Here is a 25,865-nt window from a genome sequence, read left to right as displayed (position 1 = left end):
CAATCGGGTTCTTAAAGCTGTCCCTTAATATGATTTTTGTCAGTTTTCGGAGGGAATCTTTTTGACAGTTATTGCGATTAATATAGCGATTGTGATTGCGGTTGTGTTTGCGATTGGGATTATTCTGTACGAGTCTTAACATGTTTTGGCCGAAATTCTGTGTTGTTGTTACTAGAACTGCTCTTTAAGTGGGGTGATTAAGTCCAGATTAAACTGTAAGGGATTTTAATTTAAAGAAACTTCTTGTTTGCGCTGATTATTTATTTTATTAAGAATTCTTATTCAATGTTTACTTTGATCTGCAAGGATTTATCCTTAGGATAAGAGGATTGTTTGCTTGACCAATGCCACATTGTTGTCTTGGGGAGTTTTTAAAGTAGCGGATTCAAGTGTACTTATTTCGCCTAAATTCCTATGAAAGTTCCAAACAATATTTTCAAGATCTCCATCCACGTTCCGATGAATTTTGGTTGAGCGAGAGTGGTTTATTTTAAAATTCGGGTTTTCCCAATCTTTAATGGGATTTTTTTAAAGGTTTTGATGATCTTAAAGAATTTTCTGCAATTTACTTTTTTTAGGTCCTGCTTTTTGTTAATTTTTGACTGTTTTTGTTTATTGATAGGCATTGCAAGGAATCCATCCATTGTTTATGGGTCCGCGATCTTTGTATGTTGTCTGCTTCAATGTTGCCATGCACAGCAGCATAGAAAAAGTGTACCAATGGGTTAATACGATTCAAGCAAAGGTATGTTTTTGTTTGCTAACAGAAAACGATAGTTGATAATTTGAGTGATCATAGGTTGTTTAGAGTGATTACGATGATCGAAGTGACAAGATAATGTACTCGAGACAGTAGAAACAGTGATTTGCGTAATCAAAGACTCAGGGACGCCGGAGAGGGGGGCGCGGGAGTCAGCCGCCCCTGTTGCCTTTTGATAGGAGGGGCAAGGGGGGTTAAAGTGCCCTTTTCATAGAAATGCCCTTGACGCCGGTCTTTTGTAGGAAATCCATGAGATTAATATGAAATCCTAACTGTATTGCCTTATATATGACGACACTTCTCGAAACTTATGAAGAAATCTCTTATGCCAAAATTTAGCCGATTTTTGAGATACTGACAGAAGATCGAAAGAAAATGACAGTTACGAAAGAGTTGTTGGTAGCAGGGAATCAATTTTTCAAATGCCCTTCTACTCAAGCCCGCCCCCTTTGCCCCTTGGTCGTTCCAGCGTACCTGCAAAGACTACCGTATCAGTGTTTGAAGTTGATAGAAGCAATGGTGTAACGATGTTTTCCAATATAATTCAATAACCAACAACCAAGCATATACGGTATTAGTGGGTATTTCCTCCCATAAACTACCTTATTCCTCAAAAACATTTTTCTTACAGCCTTTTTCATCTAACGCAAGGCATTCCATGCTCGTTCTTCATCGAAACATACCTTATTATCACACTCCTTTATCTCTTTTAATCATTTTCCAAAAAGCCTTGTTTCGTTGAAATTTAGAGGTTCTGGTATATAGAAAATCCATAAAAAGTTAAGCCATTATAATAGTTACTTTATATAAATATAACTTTTTATTTGTTGTTAAATTTTCAAGCAGGAAAAAGGCATAAATACAAATCTTTCTTCAAAAATGATAAAATTTATACAATAGAAATCTTTTCAATATTTCCTTTCGCGAAGTGCATTTTTAAAGCTGCATAATTAAATAACCTGTTTTGTTACAGAACCCTGGAGCACCGATCATCATTGTCGCATCTCACAAAGATTTGGCTAAAGATGAAAACACTCTGAAGTCTATTTGCTCAGGCGTTATGACTCGCTTAAAGGAGATGGAAATTGAAAATGTTCGTCGAATCAGACAAAACCTAGAATCAATACAGTAAGTTCTGTCATCATTTGCTTCTTCTTTTTTTAATTTCCTCCATATCATCGTCAATTCTCTCAATATTTTCAAACTTTAGGCCTAATCGCCATTTAAGGTGATCAACAGATACTAAAGGGGCTTAAACCATCTATCAATCAAAATTTAACCAATCGGTGAGCGTTATTCCACTAACATGCTCTTGATTGGCTAACCTTGATTGGCAGATGGCTTACGTCACTTTTATATCTGTCGATTGCCTTTAAGCAATGAACTTTACAAAATGAGATTTATTCCCCCCTATTCTTACTTTTCCCAGTATCCCCCCCCCCTTTAAAATTCGAGTGAGAAACATAGGAACGACGTAGTTTTTCATCAGTTTATTTACAGCTACCTTTCCTTTCTTTTCTCAAAGTACTTCAAAGTTGCCAGGCTACTGCATCAGTCAATTCAAATCTTTATTCTATTATCGCATTTGAACATAAACTTGTTGCAACTTTTGTTGCTGCCCTGGAAAGGTTTTACTAAGGAATATATAGAACATCGATTGTAAGCAAGATGTTATTTAACTTGACATTAACCATTGTATGAAATGGTGACCAAAAGGTGATAAATTTCTGCTCAGTCTTTGGCGCAGAAGTTATGTTACGGTTAACCAGAACTCTTACTGATTTAATCATTCTTGTTAAATGCTCCATAGTCACCTACCGTTTTAAAGTTACCCCCAACTTAACTTTTACGTCATGCTACACAGCTCTGTTAGTGTCTCTCCTAGGGAAGGAGTTTATTCTTACCTATTTACCTGTCATTGGGTAAGACTTGAATTGGAAAGGGTGGAGAACTAGCATTTGTTAGTCTTGAGTTGCAAAAATCATATATGGGCCCCTAACAGATTTTTCTCAATACTGGAGTTGTGGCACGTTCGCTGCTATTAATCTGGCAATAACGTTGTTTTACTCTTATTGGTAGGTTTTTTGTCCCTCTAAGTATGCTTCCTGATTTTAGTTAGCACAAGCGTACCGGCTGTTTGAATTTTTGTAACGTATGCTATGACAGTTTAAAACGAATTGACGAAAAATGCGTGAACTCCACCCTTTTTAATCCAACTTTCTTTGTTTTGGGGATATGCAATTGACAACAAATCTGCTACGTCTTTATTCCAAAACATACGTAAATTGTGTTATCAGTGAAAAACAATTTTTTAAAAACAGCTGCATTTCAACAAAGCTTTGCAGATTCAAAAAGATATTCAGACGCCTATTCAAAGAGATTTTTGACAAATATTGGCAGTTTGTTGTTTTCGTTATTGGTTATCTCGACCAATTCTCAGAATATGATTTAAAATCTTCCTTCTTGGTTTCTGTGTAAAATGTGATGCCGTCAGATTTAAAATACAAAGCTCAAAGCTTGAAGTTTCTTATTATCCGTTTTTATCCAAAATGATATAGTGAAAAAAGTGTATTTAGTTCAACAGGAGTTTATTCTGGTAGTTAATAATGGTAGCTGTTTCGTTAAAGTTATAACAAAGTGTAAATTATGTCAATTTTAGTGTCAAATACGTCATGTTTCTGAGCATTACCACAAAACACTAATTTTACGTCATAAGCTGCGAAGTACACCTGCAAGTTTGTCCTCATGGTGATAAAATAAATATTGACTTAGATAAGTGTGCATATCATATTATATATTCTTTTAGCAAAAGCCTCTCCCTGCATATGCTTTCGATTGCTGTAAATTCAGCTAATTTTGATTAGATATTTTTCAGGACATGCAGGTAACCTTATAGGTTTACATGTTCCACTTTTGAAATGAAGAAAGGACCAAAATGGTCATTAAGATAATATCTATGTGGCATGCTCCCCCCCGGCTGCTCTCAGCTCGGCCATGATTTTGATTCTAGTTTCGAAATTTACAGGGGGACTAACTGTGACTCATATACGTTGATTTTTAGTGCTTGGTCTTATAAGCATATTTCTCCATTATTCTTATATAAATCTTATGTAAACAATATTTTCTGTGAGAAAATGACTTAGTTATCAATCAATGCAACTTATTGATCTCCATGATATCATGATATTCATGATATCCCCTTATAAATGACCCAAACTATATTTTCTCATTCAAGCGCTCGTCCTAAAAAGAAGCAAAATGAATTTTACATAAAAATTCTATGGCACACAAAAAGGAAAGCAGTGTTTCCATTTTTAAGCCATTACTTGTATGCTTGTGGACCTTGTTGTTGGGACTAACAATATTTTATGTTTTTCAGTCTTTTTTGCCACTCCATTTCATTTTAGTCATCTTTATTCAACCTGGCAAGGACTTTTTCTAATGCTGGCTTCTTATAAAAGTTAGCACTACCATTGATGAATTTCGTGCTGTGTTTTCAAAATTAAGTTCATCTGATTGATCAACTTTTACTTCGAAAACGTTTGACTATTCATTGGAACAACTTTCAATCTAGTGTAGCTACTTTTCATTTTCAGGTTAAGTATTCTTTCAAATGAATTGTAAATATAGGAAAAATTAAATTTTCAGCCTAGAACTGGAGAGCCACAGTTTGCTTTGAAATGTAAAACAGTGTATTTATGTATCTATGTAGAAAAAAGTTTTCTGGAACGTGTTTCACACTTTCAATGAGGAATCATGAGCCTATGTGTATGTGGTTATTTGTATTTGTGTCTATGTATATATGTATATGGTTAACAAAATACTGTTTTATATTGAAAATTGGAATTTTTTGTATGAATTTCCATTCTTACAATATTTTAATTTTTTGAATTTTAGGGATATGAGCGAGGAGGGTCTGATCAAAGCCAGAAAGGATACTTTAAGAATGATGTTGGAACAACGACCAATAATACATAAAAATGTGGTTGCTGTCAGCTCAATTAACGAACAGGTCAGTTGAAATTTGAGCGAAAATATACGAATTTGTGACATCTTTGTAACTGGTAATCTTATATTGGTTAACCTGGCACTTTGGCCAAAACCCCCACTCTTTAGGGGTCAGGTCTTTGATTGATACCAGTGATTTAATTTACTGAATAAATTAACCTGTGTAGATATTTAAGATTATTATTATTTGAAAAAGGCTTTGAAACAAGCAAACATTTAGTAAACTAGAGCTTTAGTTTACTAACTGTTTACTTTTTTCAAAGCCATTTTCAAGTTTTATGCCACCAAAAGATTGTTTGATTATAATTATTATTGTACGAGGTAATATTTGATTCAGTCATTTAATTTAGCGTTAAGAACGGCAAGAGATTTCTTGAATTCGAGGTTGAGAGAGGTGCCTCAGCTTCAAATTACAATTTTGCAACAGCCTGCATAATGTCTTGTTTAATTGACTATTGGTTCATTAAAATGTGTTACTTCTCATTGTAAAGTTTGGAGAGAAAAGTACACATTTTACTGCTGGCAAAAGTCAGATGCAACCTAAGTAAAAAAAGGTTGAGATCATAACAGAGCTTCAAAAAAGGAAGTTTTCCCCCGCCATCTTTAAGGAGAGATAATTCAGTCACCATGAAAGATGAAAGTTGAAGAATAGCTGAGAATATGAAATATAAACGAAAGGTGCAATTGAAATAATAACAGTAAAATCTATGATGAACCAAGGTTTGAAATCTTGAATATAGTAGAATCTAGGGTTGGCCGCTGTTTTGGGGGCTAGAGAGACTGTTCGTTGAAAATCCCCTGTAAGGAGGTGTCCGTTCTGAGGAGATGTCCGTTGTAAGGAGGCGCCTTTTTAAGGAGGTGCCTTTTTTAAGTAGGTGTCAGTTTTCCGAACGTTGGTTGTAATTTTTTGTTACAATTATAACTTTTTTGTTACCAATGTGTATCGCATGTCGTTGACCTTAATGATATCGAAAGAAAGTGTTGAAGAATGAATAAAATCTGGAAAATCTCACATCAAGATGAAAAGAGTTTATTGTTATTAAAATATTGTAATTCAAAAAGGTTTTGGATGTAAATAATTAGTATTGATAACAATTATCTGTTTATTTGGAGATATTTATTACTGGAAATATCACAGTCACGAAATTGATTTATAAATTTTTTTTACAAGCTTACGGTTATCAGAATAATTTTTCTTTCACAGGGAATCGCAGAGCTTCGCAAACTGCTAGTGGAGAAAGCACTTAACACAGATCTTTTCCCTGCCTATAACTTGAACAAGGGCTCAGAACAACTTTGTGTCGAGTTGCTGAGGCTCCGGCAGCAGAGCCTCATTGTACAGACACTGACAGATTTCAAAAGACGCGCCAAATATGTTGGAATAGAAAACGAGGCTGTTTTGAAGAAAATCATGGAGGATTTGAATATGGTGGTAAGTTGACTGTTGTTAATCTAATAAGGCAGTTTAGTAAGCAGCCATCACCATCAACTTGAAAATCGCCCTTTACTAACAGCCTCTGTTATCCAGTTAGGTAAAGCCAATTGCGATCGCAATAAAACTATTGTATTTGAACACACAGAGTCTTTATTTTGCCATATCAGTATTTAGACGAAGATATGGCACTTTGAGAATAAATTTCATTTTCCACGACAGTGTGAAACGATAACAATCTTATTTAGCCAGAAGAACAGTTGTGAAACCTTAGTAGAAAAAATAGATTATTTCATCCTGCCTGGAACCCGAAGATGGGTTTTAAGACAAAGACTAAAGCTTATCAAAGTGTGAGTTTATTCTTTTGGCTAGCCACACGTCATGCTATGTGAAGATGAATTTTAAGCATATTGGTGTATCTCATTATTTATGCTAACAGTATAATCATATCGGACACATGAATCTCCAGCCTTGTATGATTTTTAACTCAACAGTTGGCTAGCCATAGCTTCTTTATTAAATGCTTACAAATGTTGGTGGCTTTTTGCATCTTCTGTGATAAAAACTCACTTGAAGGTATTTGACATGCATAAGTACAGCGAATCAATAAATAACTCGATCATAGCATGCGCGTTTGAAAGGAATTTAAAACTGCTCACGTGAAACCACTATAGGGTTTCGCTGATTTGCAGAAATGCGGAAACTGTTCACATGTTTTTTTTCTGGGGGCAATTCGATTGGTCAACCGCTGGAGGTCAAGTGGCTGTAAGCCACTTTTACCTGTGTTGAATGCCTTTAACTTGTGTTATTCTCCTTCTGTTTAGGGTTGTATTATGAGTTTCAATTATCCACGGCATCTAACTCCGGATAACGAACAGATCATTTGCATTGACCCAGCATCCCTTGCGAACACAATGGCTGGCATTTATCGTAACGAGGACAATCCTCAGGACTTGGTAAACCTCTTACAGAGAGGTGGTCACGTGGATACATTCTGGCCCAATGCGAAGCCGAACGATTGGACCTTGCGAGGCGCGTTCACAAACATCACCCATAATGGCATGATTAGAGAAACGATTATACCATTGTTGCTTCATCTCAGTCTTATACACGTACGTTAAGTTCAGATTTTCATATCTTTGAAAAACCCAAACCAAGCATGGTTCAAGTGTTTAAACTTGCATGTTTTCCTTTCTTTGCAAGTTCCAGGCTTCATTTTATTTTTTTGTTTTGTTTGGCAATCGAGAAATTTCACGGCTAAAAACAGCATTATATCAGTGGCAAGATATATAATGCAAAATCTTTTATTGATATCTCTTTAATGTAAATTCATTGTCCCGTTCCACAATTTCCACAATTTTCTTTCAAAGACATTGGCATATGGACACCGAAAGAAGCCTTATGATATGACATAAAGAAGCTCTTTTATACTTTATTCTTCAAAGAAATTGATAAGACTTTGCACGTTTAAACCCTGCCAAAAGAAGCAATTTTCGAAAGTAAATTCCGGCTATCGCCCTATCCCCCAATTTTATTTTCTATAAAACGACGTATAGGATTAGGAAGTAAAATATTTTTGTGTGACTTATGCAAAATTTGGCTAAACTATCAACTTTGTTCTCGGGGAGGGGTGAAAGAAGTAATATCTAGGGAAAGAACTAAAAGACCTGTTCTAAATAACGTTTGCAGGCATTGTATAATTATAACTTGTAAAAAATTCCAAAACGGGGTATGCTGAATGTTAATTTTTGATAACTAAATTGCTTTTTTTTCATTGACAGCAAGGACAATTAGATGAAGACCAGGCCAAACTCCTCATCAAAGTCATGGAATGGTTGGTTATCCTTGTAAGCGGTGCCCCCAACGCCAGCTATGACGTTGAGCTGATTCTGACCAACTACAAAAACTTGTCTGTTTACAAAAGATACTTCATGCCATTTCAAGGAAAGCTCCCAGTTATACCCCAGGTGACCATTTGCATTTGTTTTTCTCACTACCTAGCAACCGAAGGTAGGTTTCAGGTCCCTGAGAAGATGTGACTAACGAGCTGTGTCCTTGTACTTTCCCTCGATGTTACCATTCCTATGCTTAGAATCGCAGTGAGTTGGTGACTCTCCATATACTAAGTGAAAGTTTGATCATGGCAGGAAATCGAATAATACAATTTTTAAGTTAAATCGCGATAGCTTTCAACTGTAAATTAAGCTTCTGGTTCCAGTTTTTTCATGAAATCGCAGAAAAGCACACTCTCTCAAAAGAAATTAATTTTACAAGAATATTGAGGTGCAAAATCCGTGGAACTATAAAATCAATTAAGAACTTTAGCCCGAATTTCATCGAAGAGATTTGACCTTTCATCCTTATAGCTTTGTTGAGCATTACTAGCGTGACTCTTTTTCAAAAGTTAAAAGGAACGCTGATAAAGCTCGCAATGTCCTTTTATGTTTCATTTTCTACAGTGTTTTCAAGATTGAGATAGAGGGTTGGAAAGATCTGAACTTTAGTCTGAAGAATGATTTGAGAATCATTGTTGCCTCTGAATCACAAAATATTAGGAATATTGAAGATTGAAAATTCTTTTCAAGATATAGCCATGTGTCCGTTTCAACACCCTCGTTTGTAGAGAAGGTTCCTGACACCCTGACATAATTTTATATTGTTGGCTTTCATAAAAAAATGAACGTTTGTGGTATAAGCAATTTTTGAATACTCTTTTATAAGTGTAGTTCTAAAGAATTAAAAAAAAAAGCACTGAATGGATTAAGACATGATTGGGTGCGGCTATTGAGCCGAGTAACGTTGGAGTCTTTAGCAAGAATATAGGGCTCGCTCGTTCAGATCACAACTATGGGGGTCAAATTCTTTCTAGGACCCTGTTTTAAAAATATCTTGACGGAAACTGTTTCGCCGGCAAATTAAAATCTGTGCACTTGCGTTTCAATTTGCCTTTTATGTTGTTTTTTATCCATCCCTCATTATTCTAGAAAATCAAGTTTGGAATAGAATTATCTTTGCATAGCATATTGAACGGGAGGCTGAGATGACATTTCTTGTCATCAACATAATTTTACAATTTGGTTAGGAAACAGATATGTTTGCTAAAAATGTTAGCATGCACGAAAAAATAAACAATATTACAATTTCAATTGTTCGATTTAACTATCCTATATTAAAGTATAAACTTTACTTATTTAGCTGAATAAAGAATTTGTCTTACTGGGTTGCCCTTTAGCCGAATAGATGACTTACTATGGTATAGGTGGAGGTTATACAACTGAGTTGGTTCTGTAGCCATTTCCTAAAAAGAAAATGGTGAAAAAACCCCTTTCTTGATGATTGTTCAAGGTGTTTTTGTTAATCGGGTTATTGGTGCACTTCTAATGGTTGGTTAAGAATCAGATAAAAATCAATCAGCGGTTGAAAAATAACTGCTATTTAGATCCATCTAATTTGTGAAAACTTGAAGTAGAAAAGAAAAGGCGGGAATCTATAGATTTAACAATATAAAGCCATAATTAATTTACCTTGTTAAATGGTTTAGTACGAACAATGTGGATGAAGATTAACACATGCTTTCTTATTGAAAGTGAAACCGTATTTATTTATACCATGAAAAGTTTCAAATGCAAGTTAAGTTTTGAAAATTGTTCTTAACAAAGCAACTGAAATGACAACATTTCTGGAATTCGGTGTTTGATTCCTTGGTTTCGTGGATTAGGTCGACAATTTTGCTTGTCTCTATTTTACCAAGTCCGTCTGTATCTTTGTGTAAATTGTTGCCAAGGGAATAGTTCCTTTTCTGCAGGCAGCTTCTATGGAATAGTGATGCATTAGGAAAAGTATATCGTAGAAAAGTTTTTTGTGTGTTAAAATTTATATTGATCCTTCTTTGTCGATTTACAGTCGAATCAAAGGTTCCAACGATTTTTTATGCAATATGACTAAACACTTGCGCTCCAACAATCAGCTTTTGTTGCTTCATCTATGTATCTTGAAAAAGAAACGATCTTGCGGATTCAAAATCTTTTACTCGATGTCGATAAAAATGGCATATATGGGCGGCGAAATATTGCTGAAAAGTTTTTTAAAGATTTATATTTTGATCTCTTCATTCACAGGTCAATGCCTGGCTACCTACATGCCCAGAGACCCAGCTCGAAATTGGATGGCGGTTCCGTTTCTTCAAGCCTATATCCCATTCCTTCTTCATTTCATTGGTATCAGCAAGCACAATGGCACTGAGGTCAAGCGAGACACTTAGCTACTGGCAATCAGGGGCCTACCTGCGTGTTGGTGACGTTGATATATCCGTTGTCCAGGGAAAGAATTCATTGGATGTTGATGTGATGGCTAGGCCTAAGTACGTCAAAGGACACAACAGGCAGGCGTATAACATGGGCTGGTGCTTTCTAAGCCGCTATCTATATGTCATACAGACAATTCTGTGTACCTACCCTGCTATTTATTACGAAGTGTATGTTTACAATGTGAAACTCGATCAGTGGAAATTGATGCCACAAGTCGTGGAAGCATACCTAAGAGGCGATATTTCTAAGGATCTATCACTGCAGATGATCCCTGTACCAAGTGAGTCTGAAATATAAGTTTTCCATATATTGCTCTCTATATTATGCAGTCAATTATGCATTTATCTAGGATAAAGCACAAGATTTGCACCAGATGGTCCTTGGATTTGTAAATTACTAACTCTTGACGCTGTTTTTGGTTGCTTAAAAGACACCAGCTAACTTAACCACATCAAGAAATTACTATATATCAATTTTGTCTCACAGCCTAAATGTAATGTTTAGCAGCGATTGCATACGGAAACTCGACTCTGATTACATACGGGTTTTCACGACTCAGATTCATATTGCGAAATATCTATAAAAGCACATAGGTTTTTTAACTCTCAGCCCTTTCATCATCACGTTGCCGTAGGAATAGAATTTCTGTAGTGTTATAAGGACCCTTGAAGTTGTAGGTTATCATAACTGTGAGAAATTCACCTACAGGTCAGTCACTCAGTATACGGGGCTCTCAGTTCCTATGACAGTTCGTTTTTGTTGGGTTTGTTTAAAGTCCTGCAAGAAAGACAATCACAGCTCTTCAAAAAACTAAGTAAAAGCAGTGTAATGCCAATCTTGGCCAGGTCACACTGGGCGCTGTCACACAATCTTGTGCTGTTAAATAGATCTTGGATCCTGTTTGTCGTTAGAGTTGTATGCCCAAACGGGCATGTGTCGGTATAGATCTGCTTCACGGTTTTATATATCTACACAATCATGTATGCTTGTTTTTTTCTTCAATTTTTGAAACCTTGCCTGCTAATTAACCATTCCACCAGATATAGCATTTCGAGGCTTTAATCATTTTGATCCTTTTTTCTTAGTTCTCTTTAAGTGTGTTTTTAGACATATGTGTCAGGGATCTTGATGAAAGTTTGATGGAGTATTTCTTCCTTTCAATTTAACTGTGCACTAAAGTTATCTATTTAGAAAATATTCTATAAGAATCTCCGATGGCTTTTAGAGAGATTACATAAAGAGATAAATAAATTTTGCTTTGAACTGATCAATCATTCCCGCTGAAGATCTGTTGGCTGCATCTAGAAAATCATCGAAAATTCAGTTCTTAAGAGGGTTTTTCAAGAAGGACAGATTTCTAGAGGACCTAGATTGAAAGAGATATTAAAGGTTTAAAGTGACGCGATGGTTATGGTATTGAATTACTTGAAGTTTAGGACTATTAAACCATCACCAACGATTTGGCAATGTCATCATCATCATCATCATCACCGTCCAAATCACAAACATCAATGACAATCGTCATTATAATCAGTCATCATTATAATCATCGCCGTCATTGCTTGTAAATTATTCAATTATTGAATTTACTGGACAATTTCGACACCAACAAGGAAAATGATTTCATATGCTAACAATTCATTTCATGACTTTAAGCATGATGGTCGTGCGTATAGGGTGTATCAAAATTCTTATTCAGCATATGTTACGTAAAATGCCATCTGTTACCATTTTCTTACTTTTCTTTCATTTTCTTTAAAGCTGAAGATAAAGCAGGACAAAGATCGAAAATTCCTCAGGATATTTGTGATTGGCTGATGGATTGCTCTGGTAAAATTTACATCTTATTTATGTTACAATTATGTTTTCATATTGCTCGCACTTTAATCGGACCTTGATGTTGCAAGTATATGCATAGTTGAGTAAAATTAACTGAAAAACTGGATTGCAACTAAGGGCCTATTTTCACGAGATCGGATCCAAACGGATCCGTACCCAAAGTGGTACGGATTGGTTTTCCGTTTACACGGGACCTGTAAACGTATCCAAACAGGTACGGATACAAAATAAGGCGGAAGATATTCGAGGTACTTCGTAAAGGTTTTGGTTGGACTGCTGAAAGTTGTGCTGAAAAAATAAAATAAACAAAATTAAAGGAGCATCTTATTTAGAAAAAAAAAACAAAAATATGAAGGCAGTTACAATAGCTTTCAATCGCTAGAACGGACCAATTATTTTCTCCCTTCTGAGGCTGCATAATTGCCGCCAAAAATTCCAATATTGGAGTGAGCACATAAATCCGCGCATCTTGGATCCATACAAATCCGATCCCGTGTAAACACCCCTTCAAGAATGAGTTCGGATCCAAATAGATCCGAAACTGTTTGGATCCGTTGCCGTTTAAACCGGGCCTTAAAGGCTTGATGACGCTCTTGGCTCTGACGAAGTACGTTTTGTTACGTGGTGCCACTGAATAGGGTAGTTTGAGTAAGATGCTGTAGCCAATGATGTGTCAATGATGCCCTGAAGTTATTGGCAGCCAGGGATAATGAGTCAAAATAAGTTGATATAACTGTCCTTTACTCAACCGGTGATTACTAGAGAAGTTTAGTTTTTCTTTATGAATCCCCAATAGCAGTGCCATGGAGGGGACATGCCCCCCTCCCCCAGTTCTCGGCAGGATCAATTTTTATTTCTTCTAAATTCGATGAGGAAATGTTGTGGGTGGGGAAATATTTTTCCAAATAATTTTTGTAATGTAATGTTATGATTTTAAAACAGTCTTTACGTAGCCAAAAGTTGGTCGTTGGATTTCCTTATTGGTAAAGTTAGCATTCCTTGTTGGTAAAGAAGCGTTTTCTGTCAATAAAAAGGGCGTGGCCTAAACTTTTGTCCCCTCCTCTCAGAGCCTACTGAGAAAGCGTTTGTATGAAAATTCATTAAAAGTGTTCTATCTGGACTGACGACCAAAATGAGCTTTTGTTACTTGTGTATTTTACGATAAAAAATACCAGCACTAGTTCTGCTAATCGGTCCAGTTAGAAATGCTCATTTGGCTAGTGCGTAATGAACTGTGCTATTTTCTCTTATGCTAGTTCCTTCATTTACGTCAGAATAGATCTTCTCTTCTTTTTGATATCTGATTCAGATCTTATACAGGATCAAGGTTTTAGAGATTCCCATATGATTCGTATTCGTAAGTGACACTCGTCATTCATATACCATAAGTTTCAAACTATTAATAAAAGTAATAAGGTTTGCAATTTGCATTGTAGTTTTATTCGAGATAGTGTTTTATTCGAGATAATCTTTAACCCTGGTGTATCCCATATAAAAGAACCGCTAAAATCCACTATGTCCCCAGCAGTCAATTGAAACTGCCAGCTTGGCCCTCATATGAGCCACCTTCCAACCTAGATAGTGTCGTTTGGCATTGAGACCCTTTAATCTTTGCTAATTCTTTGCAGCTCATTGTGTGATTTACATCAACTATGACGCTGACCACTATAACGAGGTTCGCTGTCTTCTCTACCACATCGAAAGCGCGGGCTATGTCTGTGTTTGTCAGCACGAAATTGTTGAGGATAAAAGAAGCGAGTGCTTTGATAGAGCGGGACTAATATTGCTGCTTCTTACCAACAAGTAAGTTGAATATATATATACATTTATATTACGCATTAAGCGATCTCGATTGCTGCTAGACTGGGAGGCAACCGATAAAAAGTGCACATTGACAATAGCTTTATTGGTAAATTTCACACGGGGACCAATATCAAATCACTAGCAAAGGCAGGGAGAGGAGGCCAAGGAAAATGAGGGAATTGTGATCAAGTTTTTTTTATTTAGTTTCAATAGGAGACAGGTTATAAGAATCTTGGATTATGGGGTCTCGCAAGGCCGAAGAATGCGAGGAAGGTCGTTGAAAGCAAAGTTTTCAGCAACTACCGTCATAATGCAACTTGGTTTTGTTGGTTTTTCTAAAGAAGGTTTTCGAAGTATTGGCTTTTTGACCAGAGGAAGGATGAGCCTTTTCCGCTCGCTGTGCAACTTGCCCGGCGAGTTCACTTTCATATGACCCTATACACCACGTGAGTTCCAAAAATCTCTAAGAAAGGGTCATAAGTTTGACACACAACTGGGACATAGATTTTCAAAAAAGGGGTGTTTCTAAAGAAAAATATTCAGAGATTTTGGTAAAAAGGGGCAAATATCTTGAGTAAAATTTACATTTTACTTTTTATCAAATCTATTGCCAAGGTTGATGGGGCTGATTTAATTTAACATTTTTTTGTGTCAGAGAAAAGGGGTGTAACATACCCAAATATAAAGGTGTGTTACGATGCCGGTTATGTAAGAGATAAAGGGGTAGAAATCCATTTTTGGAACCCACATGGTGTATAGATTGTTCTAGAAGTGAACCCACCGGGGCAACTTGAAATAGTGAAATAGTGAAAATTTACCTGGTAAAGTTAACGAAAGTTTCCAACCGCGAGGAAGTGCATCCGCCCTTCCCCTCGTTATAAAAGCATTTCAACTCTCTTTTGCTACCAAGAAGGAGTGTACATCTTACTAAGGCAGTAGCTTAAACCGTAAATACACTCATTTTTTAGTAAGAAACAAAGCTCGATGTTGAGTACTCCAGTTACTTAATGTTCTGGAAATATCAATACTCATTGTTTCTTCAGAGTTTCTTAATTATGAAGTCATGAATGGTGTTATGAAATGTTCGTGACCTTTTTTATCATGTCAAGAGATTCGCTTCCGTTCTGATGCTGTATTTAGATGTGGGAAGTGTATTTTTAATTAAGTTCTACGCCAACAGGGAAATTATGTTCTTGGATTGACAAAATTTCGTTGTTTTTTAATTTTTTTGCTTCGAGTATTGAAGTTTCTTAATTTTTTCTGACTGTCCAATACTCGTTTCTTATAGCCAGTTTCTTATAAAAAAATGATTGTATGTAAAGTTAACGGTGCTAACAAGAAAGCAAGGCTTCGCACAACTTATCACAGCAGACACTCCCGATAGCACCTGGCCATGAAACGATCTCTGGCTATGACTGACCTCTCTAACGAGGTTACCTTGAGTTTTTTGAATTCAAAGCATTCAATTTACACTCTTTTTTTTACAAGAACCAGTAAATTTAAGTTCAGGCTGACTGTTCTTAATTTTTTCGAAAATCTGAGGCTGGATTGTTCTTAATTTATTCTTAAATTAAAAGGGTGTAAGCAGTGGTTTTGCTAGCTTTTTTCGCTCCAAAGAGGTGTTCAGGCATTATTTGCCAACAAAGTGAGTGAGACAGCCTTAATTTGCTGATAAATTTGAATATTCATCGAAAAAGCACCCACACATCGCTAAAAATCCTCGATTTTGAGAAAAATCGTTGTTCAAAATTGCATTTTGCAGAAGCTCAGCCTCAGCTTGTTCTTAATTTGTTCTTAATTTTTGACCAGTTTTGAGGCTTGTGTTCTTATGAAAAAAAAAGAGTGTACATTCCAGTGGATCTTTTAAATGTAGGCCTAAACCTCTTAAGACTCCCGGTAGCTAATACAGTCTTTTGTGACAGAAAGCAGTCAAGCCTTTATTGAAATCTATTCTGTATACATAAAAAGTTATTCATTCTTATTCTTGAGCTTTTAAACATTTTGAGCTTTTATTTTCATTTTTTTTTCAAAGATTGTTTTAATTTAAAAGAATTGCATGCTTGCCAACTATTTTTTATTTTCATTTTATCGGAACCACACTTTTAAGAACAAAACTCTGTCACCGCTATTTACAACAAGTATTGATATGGTCAAAAAGGTTGAGCTAACGTCAAAGGGCTTTTTATTATTCAAATCAAATGTTTTGAATTCTTTGATGATACCAAATGAAGACAAGAATACAACATGTTGAGTCATAGTTCAATAGTTGTGGCCTTCTGTGTGGTCGACGTGTCGGTTATTTGCCTTCTGTTGGATACTGCTTTATGCAGTTTTGGATCATTAATGCTCTGCGAAAATTTTAATTCAACGTCCAAGGAGCAACGAAATATACCAGCCCCTTGAGTTACATCACAGTTGGTTCGTTTTCAAGGTCTGTTGGTGGTTTTTTCCTTTAAATCCTCACCTTTTGACATCACTTCAATTTCTTTTTTATTTTACTGTGGATGGTCTACCGTATGTCAACCAATGCTTTTATATCTCACTAAAGAGCGTTTCAATATCCAAATCGCAAAATTCTTCGTGTTATTACAATCCCTTTCAAGCCGAAATTATCTGCGGAAAAATGATCCAGCTTTGCTAATGTTGAAATAACGATCGGACAATTACTTTTAATAACAAGCCCTTTTAAGATGGTATACTTACATTGAGTCAGGCAAGACAGTTTTAAATTAACCTCTTAAACGCGACTTCACAACAGCCCTTTGCCCTTAGCGGAGCAAAAGGCCTAATTCCCTTGTACGCCTTTAACCAGACTTTGATGCGGACGTCTTTTTACCGGACACATTTACTGACACGTTTCAATAATCATTTATTACTTGTGCATTCAGCACATCACGCGCTAGTTATCAACAGTGTACATATCCGACTCTTTTTGGAAGAATAAATTTTATAGAAATATTGAGGCTCTTATTTGGTAAAATTTCGAATAAATTAATAATAATAGCGTGGCTTTCATGAGTTTTTGAGTGAGGAAGACCAGTCTAACCTTCACACAAACAATTATAGGAACAATCTTCAAGCTTGTAATGTGCTAGTATGGTTTGTTTTCTACGATGTTTTCGAGATGTAGGACGGCAGAAGCTAAAATTTAAACATTCTTCCTAATAATTATTAACAAATGATATTAGGCTACAAAACACCGTTTTTGAGAATATGGGTGATTAAGAAATTCTTTTTTGTAAGAGGTTTTAGGCCCACGTGTCTAAATGGTTCTGGTTGGCTTCTTTTGCATTATTTTCAGTTTTGTAACTAATTGTTTTATGAATAAATATTTGTCTCAGAAAACAACGAATGACATTTCTTTTCTCCAAATTCATTGTTTTTATCTAACAGTTGAACAAATGTTAGATCTTTGTATTAAAATTAAGATACATCGTTGCGATAGTTTTTTGTTTAACTTTTTTTAATGATGATGTAAATAAGGTAAGGTTAGAACAGTACATGAGGTACAATAAAAAGTTAATGATTCTAAAGCTCGTGTTTTAAATACTTGAGCTTTATTTTCTTTAAAAATTCGATGCATTTTTCGTTCAAAAAATTGTTAGTTTTTTCAATAAAAAAGCTTAAAAAAATCATTTTCAATAGCGATGTGCTTGTGTGTCACAAAAACTATGCCTTAGTTAGGTAGTATAGCTACAGTCCACGATGAGACTGATCTAGATTCCATTCTGCGCGGCAGGTTATACCAGGGCCATAGCAACGCCGCTGAGGCCTCAGGATAAACTTGAGATAGGCAGGAGACGTTTTACAATATAGAGCAAATGACAGGCATTTTCGAAGACATGGCCCAGGGTTCCTAACCCCGGTTACCCCCTCCCAATACCCCTGACTTTACCTGTTATTCCTTCCATCTGTCATTCCTATTTTTGTTTTGTACTCCTGCTTCATCTGCCCAAAGATGAGTATAGCATTTTTTTATCTGAACTTTTGGGAATAATAAACCGGTGTTTATTCTAGGGCCAAAATTCCGTCGAATGTATGATAACAGCTGTCGCTTTTTCTGCAGTTTTGAAAACCATGCTATCATAACTTAGGACTCCATTGGTAACATTCTCTATAGGCAAGCGGCACTGATTGGTCAACCTCAACAGTCATGTGCTCGCGTTTCTGATTGGCCCATTTTGATCCACAACTGGGTATATATATTTCATAGCGTAGAGTTTTCGATCTATGTTCTGACGTTTTAAACTCTGTAGAGTATCAGATTAAAGGTTTAGTTTACTCAAATGTTTGTTTTTTTTCAAAGCTATCATAACGCTTTCCCGTTTATTTGAAATGTTTGCATTGGTTGTACTTTTGTTAGATTTGGAATGCTTACTCTACCCCTCTGTTTGCATGGTCCACCAACCAGTGAATTAGGAGCCATGGGTCTGGGGGAGGCATGTACCCCCAATCACTTAACTGCTAAATTTTTTGGGGCCCTTTTGTTGCTGAGAAATACCTTTCCTGGAATCTGAAAACTTATATGCATCAGAAACCTGAAATATGTAGTCATCTGCAGATTTTATTAATATGTGTAATTAATATGTAGTACTTTTAGTCATCCATCTAATGTTTCCTTCTTACTAGCATACTTTAAGCTTTTTCTTCATGTTTATAATTACTTCCACTTTATTTTGACGTTATCTCTTTTTGTCTTATTTATTTTGACGTTATCCCTTCAAGTTGAGTACACCCTCAGCGCACGTCTCCACCCCCACCGCTTTCCCTAGCAATGTTGAAATCGACTACCGGGTATCTGGCTAATGTACCCCCGTTTTGGGTCAATTTCCCACCAGCTTGCACTGCTTTTAAAAGAAAAGTTTTGCCAATGTTTGTGTTTTAGAGTTATTTCTCAGAAAGTTTAAAACCGCACCTAGTTACGTTGGTATGAACAGCGTCTGATTGGCTCACCAAGCTTTGTTCCTGTTTATTTGACCAAGCTTCGGTAGTTTTCTAATGAATTGTCACCTTGGAAAAAAATCGTATCTTAAGGAATGTCGGCAGATTCTCTTAGAAACCTACAGTAAAACTCCATCACTAGTTGTACTGGATACCCACTGCGTGACGTCCTACACCGACAAGGCTTAAATTCCCAGTCTTGAAAATGGTTATGAGGGCTTTTTTAAGTCCCCGACATCCAATACAGTGGTTAGTGGTTTTTATTCTTCTTGGCCATGCCAAATCCCCATAAGTCTTGATGGCCATCTCCTTTAATAATGGTCGCATTCATAGTAATATTGCTACCTATGGTGTCATTTTAATCTCAACAACCAAACCGACATCTTATTCCTAGGTACCTTGAAGAAAAGAACTTCGACACTGTAAGGTTGGCACTTGAACGTTCGAAAAAAGTTGTTGTGGCTACATTGGAGATCGTGCCAGAACTCGAGAAACACGAGTTGTACCCGTTGATCGATAAGCTCCCGCGAATAGACATAACAGAGGGTACCGGTTTTGGGGCCAATTACCAAGTTAACAAGCAACAAGCGAAGTCGTTGGTCGAGGCATGTCATGTCAGTTTGTTCGATACTGGAGACCTAGAAGAAATTACTGAGTCGTATTATCCGCACGAGGACGGTAAGTAAAGTATACATTCTCCAACTTCTGTTATATAGTTTCACCAGACTTATGCCTCATGGCGGGGGTCCTGGCAATCCCTTGTCTCCCCCAACTCTTTCCTTCTTTCTTTATGCTGCTTTCAAGAGCCTTTGTCGCCATGAAACCGAACATTTTGAAATCATTTTACAGGACATTCCTACGACTATAGTTCTGACATCCTATCGTAAATTTTTGCTTAAACATTGATTAGGCTAAAAGTGATTCTACCCTTGGTAATTACAAGTACATCGTCAGGATTTCCCTCTGCGACCGCTTATTCTTCAAAAAGGCCAGTTTTTGTCGTAGACAGGGTTGAGGCTATAATAGATACCATTATATCAATACTCGATGTCAGTCCAAAGGAGCTTTGTCCCAACCAAACGCCACCCCCCTCCTCCCCCCAGCTGACTGCAAGCGTCAGATACGAACGTCCACGATGACTACGCTTAAGTGACAGCTAAAGAATCTGATGAAGAAGCAGGACAAGCACCTCCTTACTGCATGCGCGTTAAAATCAGACTTTGTGTTTGGACTTTTGCCAACAAACATCGTGTCCGTAAAAAAGGGGGGAGATAGCTATTTCATCAGAAGACTCTAATGGTTGTTTTGGCACCAAATATCACGTTTGTCTTCAAAAATGGTAACCCGTGATTTTTTTTACACCTGCCATATTCTCTTCCAGCTCACACAATCTTCCTTGCAATTACGACCGCGTGACTGCGTTGATTTCATTCTTCGTAAATGGTTCTGTGAAATTAGTTAAAGTTAAAATCTATTATCAAACTTGTTCAACTGTGACTAACACGCAGAAAGTAATGCAGAAAATTTCCTGCTCGGCCATTTGCAAAATAAAGTCTCGTTTAATTTTAGTTCTCTGTCGCGCACGCTTTTTTAGACCGACACTATCTTGGTGTCTCCAGCATGATTCAATTGCAAATTCAAGCAAAGTTGCATGCGGTCGGAAGTATGTTTGTCCCTTGTTCTGTGTAAAGCAAACCCACCTGTTCTCTTCCACCACTATTTCTATAAATATTCTGCATTCTTTATCTTCTCTATCAAAAAAGTCAGTTTTTCTCTGCGTATAAATCATTTTTGCAAGTGTTAATGAATTCATCTCGGAATGTGCTTGTTGATATAAACGAGCAGTTCAATAGCAATGTCCTTATCTCGAAGCAGACCTGTATGCTAAACGTTAGTCTTGAACAGCTCTTCATCGTTCACTGATGATTCCTCTTGCAGCGGTTTCCTAGGAAACAGCCTTTATACGGGCAGAGGTGTTTCTCATATTACAAGACAATATAAACAGACATATCATAATGCTAGAAGAAAGATGAAGGCAATCGTTTTTTCGAAGTGCTTTTTTGTTATTTCATATACATATTGGTATAAAATTAAAAGTTTCAAAAACAGAAGAATTTCTCGGTCTCTATAGCAAATTAAGTGACAATGAATTATATGTTGGGTCCCTTCCTTCACATCTTAACCCATGATCATGGCCCATGCCGTCTTTTCTCAGAATATCACTTCTTTATCTCTTATAATTCCCCCTCGACCTAAGGATGAAAACGAATGATTTCTAAATTTGCTTTTGGCCTTGAAGATTTGCAAGAAACTTGAAGGTGATGTTATTTACCCAATGCAGACTTTGCGGTTTTAGACATCTTTATTTTTCAGTTGCATTATTATGGTAAAGAATTAACGATTAGATCCTCACCACTAAGATATTCATCAATTTTTCATCTTTATCTAAACTCTTTCAGACATCGTAAACAACTCAAAAGTTTTGCTCTTATTATTATGTGAAATTATTTACAAATGAAACAGCTAGTTCTCTGTCTTAACAGCAAATTTTATAGTTTCCTTCTTTTTGAGTCACTGAAACATTTTGTTGGTCCTTTCCATTACATTGTGTCACAGGATCACCACCCTTGTTTTTCTCAGAATGGCACTTCTCTGTCATTCAAATTATACGCTTTTTATAAGAACTAGTAAGTCATTTTTCTACCAAAAGAGTGGGTGAGAAGAAATGATTGAATAATGATAACTAAATTAGTCCAAGTCTGTGAAGACTTGTTTTGATATCTGAAACTTACATTATTTTTGTCCCATAAAGACTTTGTGGTGAAAACGATCTCTCCTTTTCAGTTACATTATTATGGTAAAGAATTAACGATTAGATCCTCACGACTAAGAGATTCATCAATTTTTCACCTTCATTAAAAATTTTTTCAGACGTTGTAAACAACCTGAAATATACTTTCCTCTAATCATGGGATTAAGAAGAACTGAAATATTGGTTCTGACTGTATATATATTTGGCACAAAAAGCCAGTTTTGGAGACGTGTTTTTAAACCTTTCAAAACCATAAGTTGAGAAAATGTCTGTCTTAGGAAATGTCGTAAGAGAAAACTCGCAGAGGGAAGTTACAATTTAGATTTCGGGAAAATTACTTTGGTCATTCTTAAGACTAACCGGCTTCGAATCAAAATTTGTAGATCTTGTTTAGTTTTAGGTTTAATAACTGATTCAATTTCTCTGAAAGGAATATGTTATAATTCTTTATCAAATTTTGTAGACTGGTGCTCCTCCCTAGCTAACCATGCAATGTCATCAGTGGGTAGAAACCTCACTTTTGCGTGGAACATAACTAGAAAACTTTGAGTTTGCAGCGGAGAAGGAGACCGAGATTTGAACAATTTGTCGTTTGCTTGAATAAAACAGACGATTAATGTTCTGTAAGGTATATTTTACCACTATCTTTAATTAGTTTTCGCCTTCACAGTAAAGCAGTATGAAATTTCTCTTGAGGGCAAGGGCATGAAACCACGCACTCGCTGCTTCAGTCCCACTCTTATTTTCTCCGTTTTCAAGAACTGCTACTCAGCTCTTTTAGGAGTACCCCGTTAACATTTGTGAAAAAATCATTTTTTTCGGTATGAAAACCAATAAAAACGAAAGCCAAATATTCAAGAGACTTCTTATGACACCAAGGGGAGAAAAGATCATGGCAACCCCAAGGCATTACACGAGGAACATTCAGCTAAACTACACAAAAATATTAAACTACATGAGAGCTACTGACCAAGAAAGGTTCCTGTTTCACATTGGTTATCAGGCAAGCATTGGAGACAGTGTAAGGCAAGAGAAACCCAACCAAGGGAACAGAAAGCCATTGCCATGTCCAGAGTCCTCGCAATCCAGGAAACGGCGCTAGTGCTATTAAAATGGGTTTTCTTTAACCATATTTTTCACATCTTTAATCACAAAAATCACAAGCATATTAAGAATAGTAGCGAGTACTGCCGTCTGATAAAGTTAATCAAATGGCATCAGGATAACATGTTGTGGAACTTCTTTGAAAAAAATGAATTCCGCTTGAAAAAATTTAAATTTACATTTAGCCGTTTTTAATTTGAAATGCTTTACGTTGCACCCGTAAAAGTCGAAACCTAGTCATGCAGTGTTGTATTAAAGGGAAGACAGAAAATCAGTTATCATACTGCAAGTGCTTGACTTTAGAGAGTAAATTGGGGCTGTGGAAGATATTTGCCAGAGATTTCTGTATTCTCGTTCATTTTCTCCTGACACGTTGGTTAATGTTTGATAAAAAAATTGAAAAATACAGTTAAACTTGCTTTACAAAGAGGTTTACAAAGTTCCAGCCATATAACATTCTTCAGAAACATTTGCTCTTTCACGTGAGCAATGCACGTGTAGATTTGACACTCGTACGACTTTTGAAACGTCCACCAAACTCTTTGTTACAATTAAAGATCCTCAGTTGTTTCGATGTCTCTTGTTTTTCATTGTCAGTATGCAGTATGTTGAGCTGTTGTGAGAACCTCGCTTTGACTTGCTTGAAAAGCCTCGTTGGGTTAAATGGTTGTTGTTGTTGTCATTGTCGTTCTTGTTGTATATTGCACGTGCAATGCCGCGAATTTGTTGCATTGAATTGCAACTTTCCAATTAAGACAATATTTTTATCTTGAACATCAATAGCCAAAGGATTAACGTATCAGTTATGTTTCTTAAATTCAAAGAAAGGAAGCAGTTTTCTGTTTCCCTTCTTTTCTTGTTATAAGGGCACCATGCTTCAAGATTCACATGCAATATTAAGCAGTTCTGTTGTCAAGGCTACAGTACATCATAAGCATTTGTGCTGACCTGTTACTTAAACGAGGCTGTTGCTAGGATTCCACCAGAGTTGTTCCTTAGAGAGACATTAAACTATTCATTAGCGCCAATGGCAAAAGTTTTGTTCCATTTGTAGCATTACAAGTGCTAATTGCTTAGACTGGTGATTGCTTTTGTTGAAACGAAGCTTAACAATTCTCAATTTCATAAATTTAACAATTTATGTTAATTGCCATGAGGAGGCACACGCGTGAACCGATTGACTTTTAAAAGCATCTTTCAACTCTAGATGTTTTGTTGCAAACAAGCTCGCGCTCCAGCGCTCAGCTGTTGGTTCCACTCCGAGGCTGTAATATTATGATGTTCCTTAGCAACCGAGGAGTCAAGTGCTCATTGAAAAATATAATTGCTCTTGCGCTAACCTGCTGAAGATTAATCATTCAGTATTGTCCAACAAGGAAGGCAGGATATCCTCGTTTCTTAGCCGAGATGTTGTTTTCTGTCTTAGTTTTATTTTGATGCTTCTTCAAAGTTTATGCGAGCAAAGCAGCGAAAAGCCGTATTCAATATTGTTACCCTTGCGTGGTAACAACTTCAGCTGAACATTACCGAATACGGAACCGGATTTTTCAACGTGTTGTAAGTTATTTCAAAGTTCTTTTAGTGTCTTGGCATATTCAGCTTTTGACAGTGCTCGTTCGCATCGAAATATTGAAAATTTATACTTATTATCTTAATCATTCAAAGGTTATTTTCTAGTTTTAGAATTTGTATCGACGTGATGTTACTGATTTAATTTTATAATACGGTCTTAATGAATTGAAATCTGGTTGATGATCTACGAGAAAATAAATTACAATGTACGATGATTGGTTTTAAAAGTTTCAGAGAAGACATCTGCGAAGACTTTCACACCATCGTTAGTCGATTATTTCTATCTAGTTTTTCTCAAAACCACCCAAGATAGACTTGTTTTGATTTTAAAGTATTTCAAGCCTAGTTTCCATATCGGCTTTTTGTGTGTTGATTGTGAGGTACCTGTAGAAAGTATGTACGCCAGTACAAATAGAAAACCTGCCAAAATTGTTTGATAACGCTTTGTTCCCAAGATAATTCGTGTTTTAATCGCTAACTTAATTCATAAAGATCATTTGCAAGTTTTCTGTATTAAAACAGCATGATAAGAAGTTTTTTTCGATCAGGCAAGGCCGCGAATAACTGCATATATGATTAATCATATCACAAGGCTATTTCCAGAACACTGGGTTGACAAAGACCACGAACTCAGCCTGATCATTCTACATATAGTCTATCAGGGAAAAAGGGAATAAAGTCTATTGATATTTGATTTACATATTTCGACAGTTCTTGCACCTGGTATGCGGACATTATTAACTAGAAACTTGCCCTCCAACAGCATTTGCACTACTTTGTTTGGTTAGTGATATATGATGTGATCAATCACTGAAATAAATGATTACTAATCATTGAGTCAATGAAATCGATTGAAACACACAGCCGTCAGCCTCTTTGCTCGTGACAATCTTATTGATCAACATTTTTCAAGCCTTAGCCAAAAGGTGCAATTCTTCCGCTTACATTATGCAATCTCACTCCTAAAGAAAACCCAGTCTGTGTTTCGAGATATCCTGCTTTTAGAATTTTGGAAATAACACAATAAATTCACGATAACTTGTAAATAGAATAAGTTTCTTGAGTTTGCGTTCCATCGCGGCCGTTCCAATATCATACGAGGTTGTTTTAGACCTTACGTGAGAGCAAATGGTCTGCTTTGGATCAGCGCAGACAATTGAACTCCAACATTTACTTAATATGTCCATTGTGTATAGTTTCATTATTTGATAGAAGGATTATACGCGTAATGCAAGGGTTCACTTCCAGATCCACGCTGTTGAATCAGGCTTTTTTGTCGTGAGCAAG

At 36.3% G+C, this 25,865-nt stretch overlaps 1 protein-coding gene across 1 annotated transcript in view; it reads left to right on the top strand.

The window, feature by feature from the left end:
- The window catches only part of LOC135692410 (uncharacterized), a 38,978-nt gene that overhangs the window by 8,605 nt on the left and 4,508 nt on the right, over positions 1–25,865 (top strand). The window contains exons 4-13 of the mRNA XM_065210508.2: positions 623–745; positions 1,734–1,888; positions 4,658–4,772; positions 5,973–6,200; positions 7,025–7,312; positions 7,982–8,167; positions 10,319–10,787; positions 12,269–12,337; positions 13,975–14,149; positions 19,485–19,768. Coding sequence (XP_065066580.1) covers positions 623–745; positions 1,734–1,888; positions 4,658–4,772; positions 5,973–6,200; positions 7,025–7,312; positions 7,982–8,167; positions 10,319–10,787; positions 12,269–12,337; positions 13,975–14,149; positions 19,485–19,768 — 2,092 coding nt within the window. The remainder of the gene's footprint in view (positions 1–622; positions 746–1,733; positions 1,889–4,657; positions 4,773–5,972; positions 6,201–7,024; positions 7,313–7,981; positions 8,168–10,318; positions 10,788–12,268; positions 12,338–13,974; positions 14,150–19,484; positions 19,769–25,865) is intronic.

Source organism: Rhopilema esculentum, chromosome 3 (assembly GCF_057945365.1).
Source record: "Rhopilema esculentum isolate cy_ngs chromosome 3, ASM5794536v1, whole genome shotgun sequence".
Classification (NCBI taxonomy): domain Eukaryota; kingdom Metazoa; phylum Cnidaria; class Scyphozoa; order Rhizostomeae; family Rhizostomatidae; genus Rhopilema; species Rhopilema esculentum.
The sequence above is the reverse complement of the archived record's forward strand: the minus strand, read 5'-3'. Positions and strand labels throughout refer to the sequence as shown.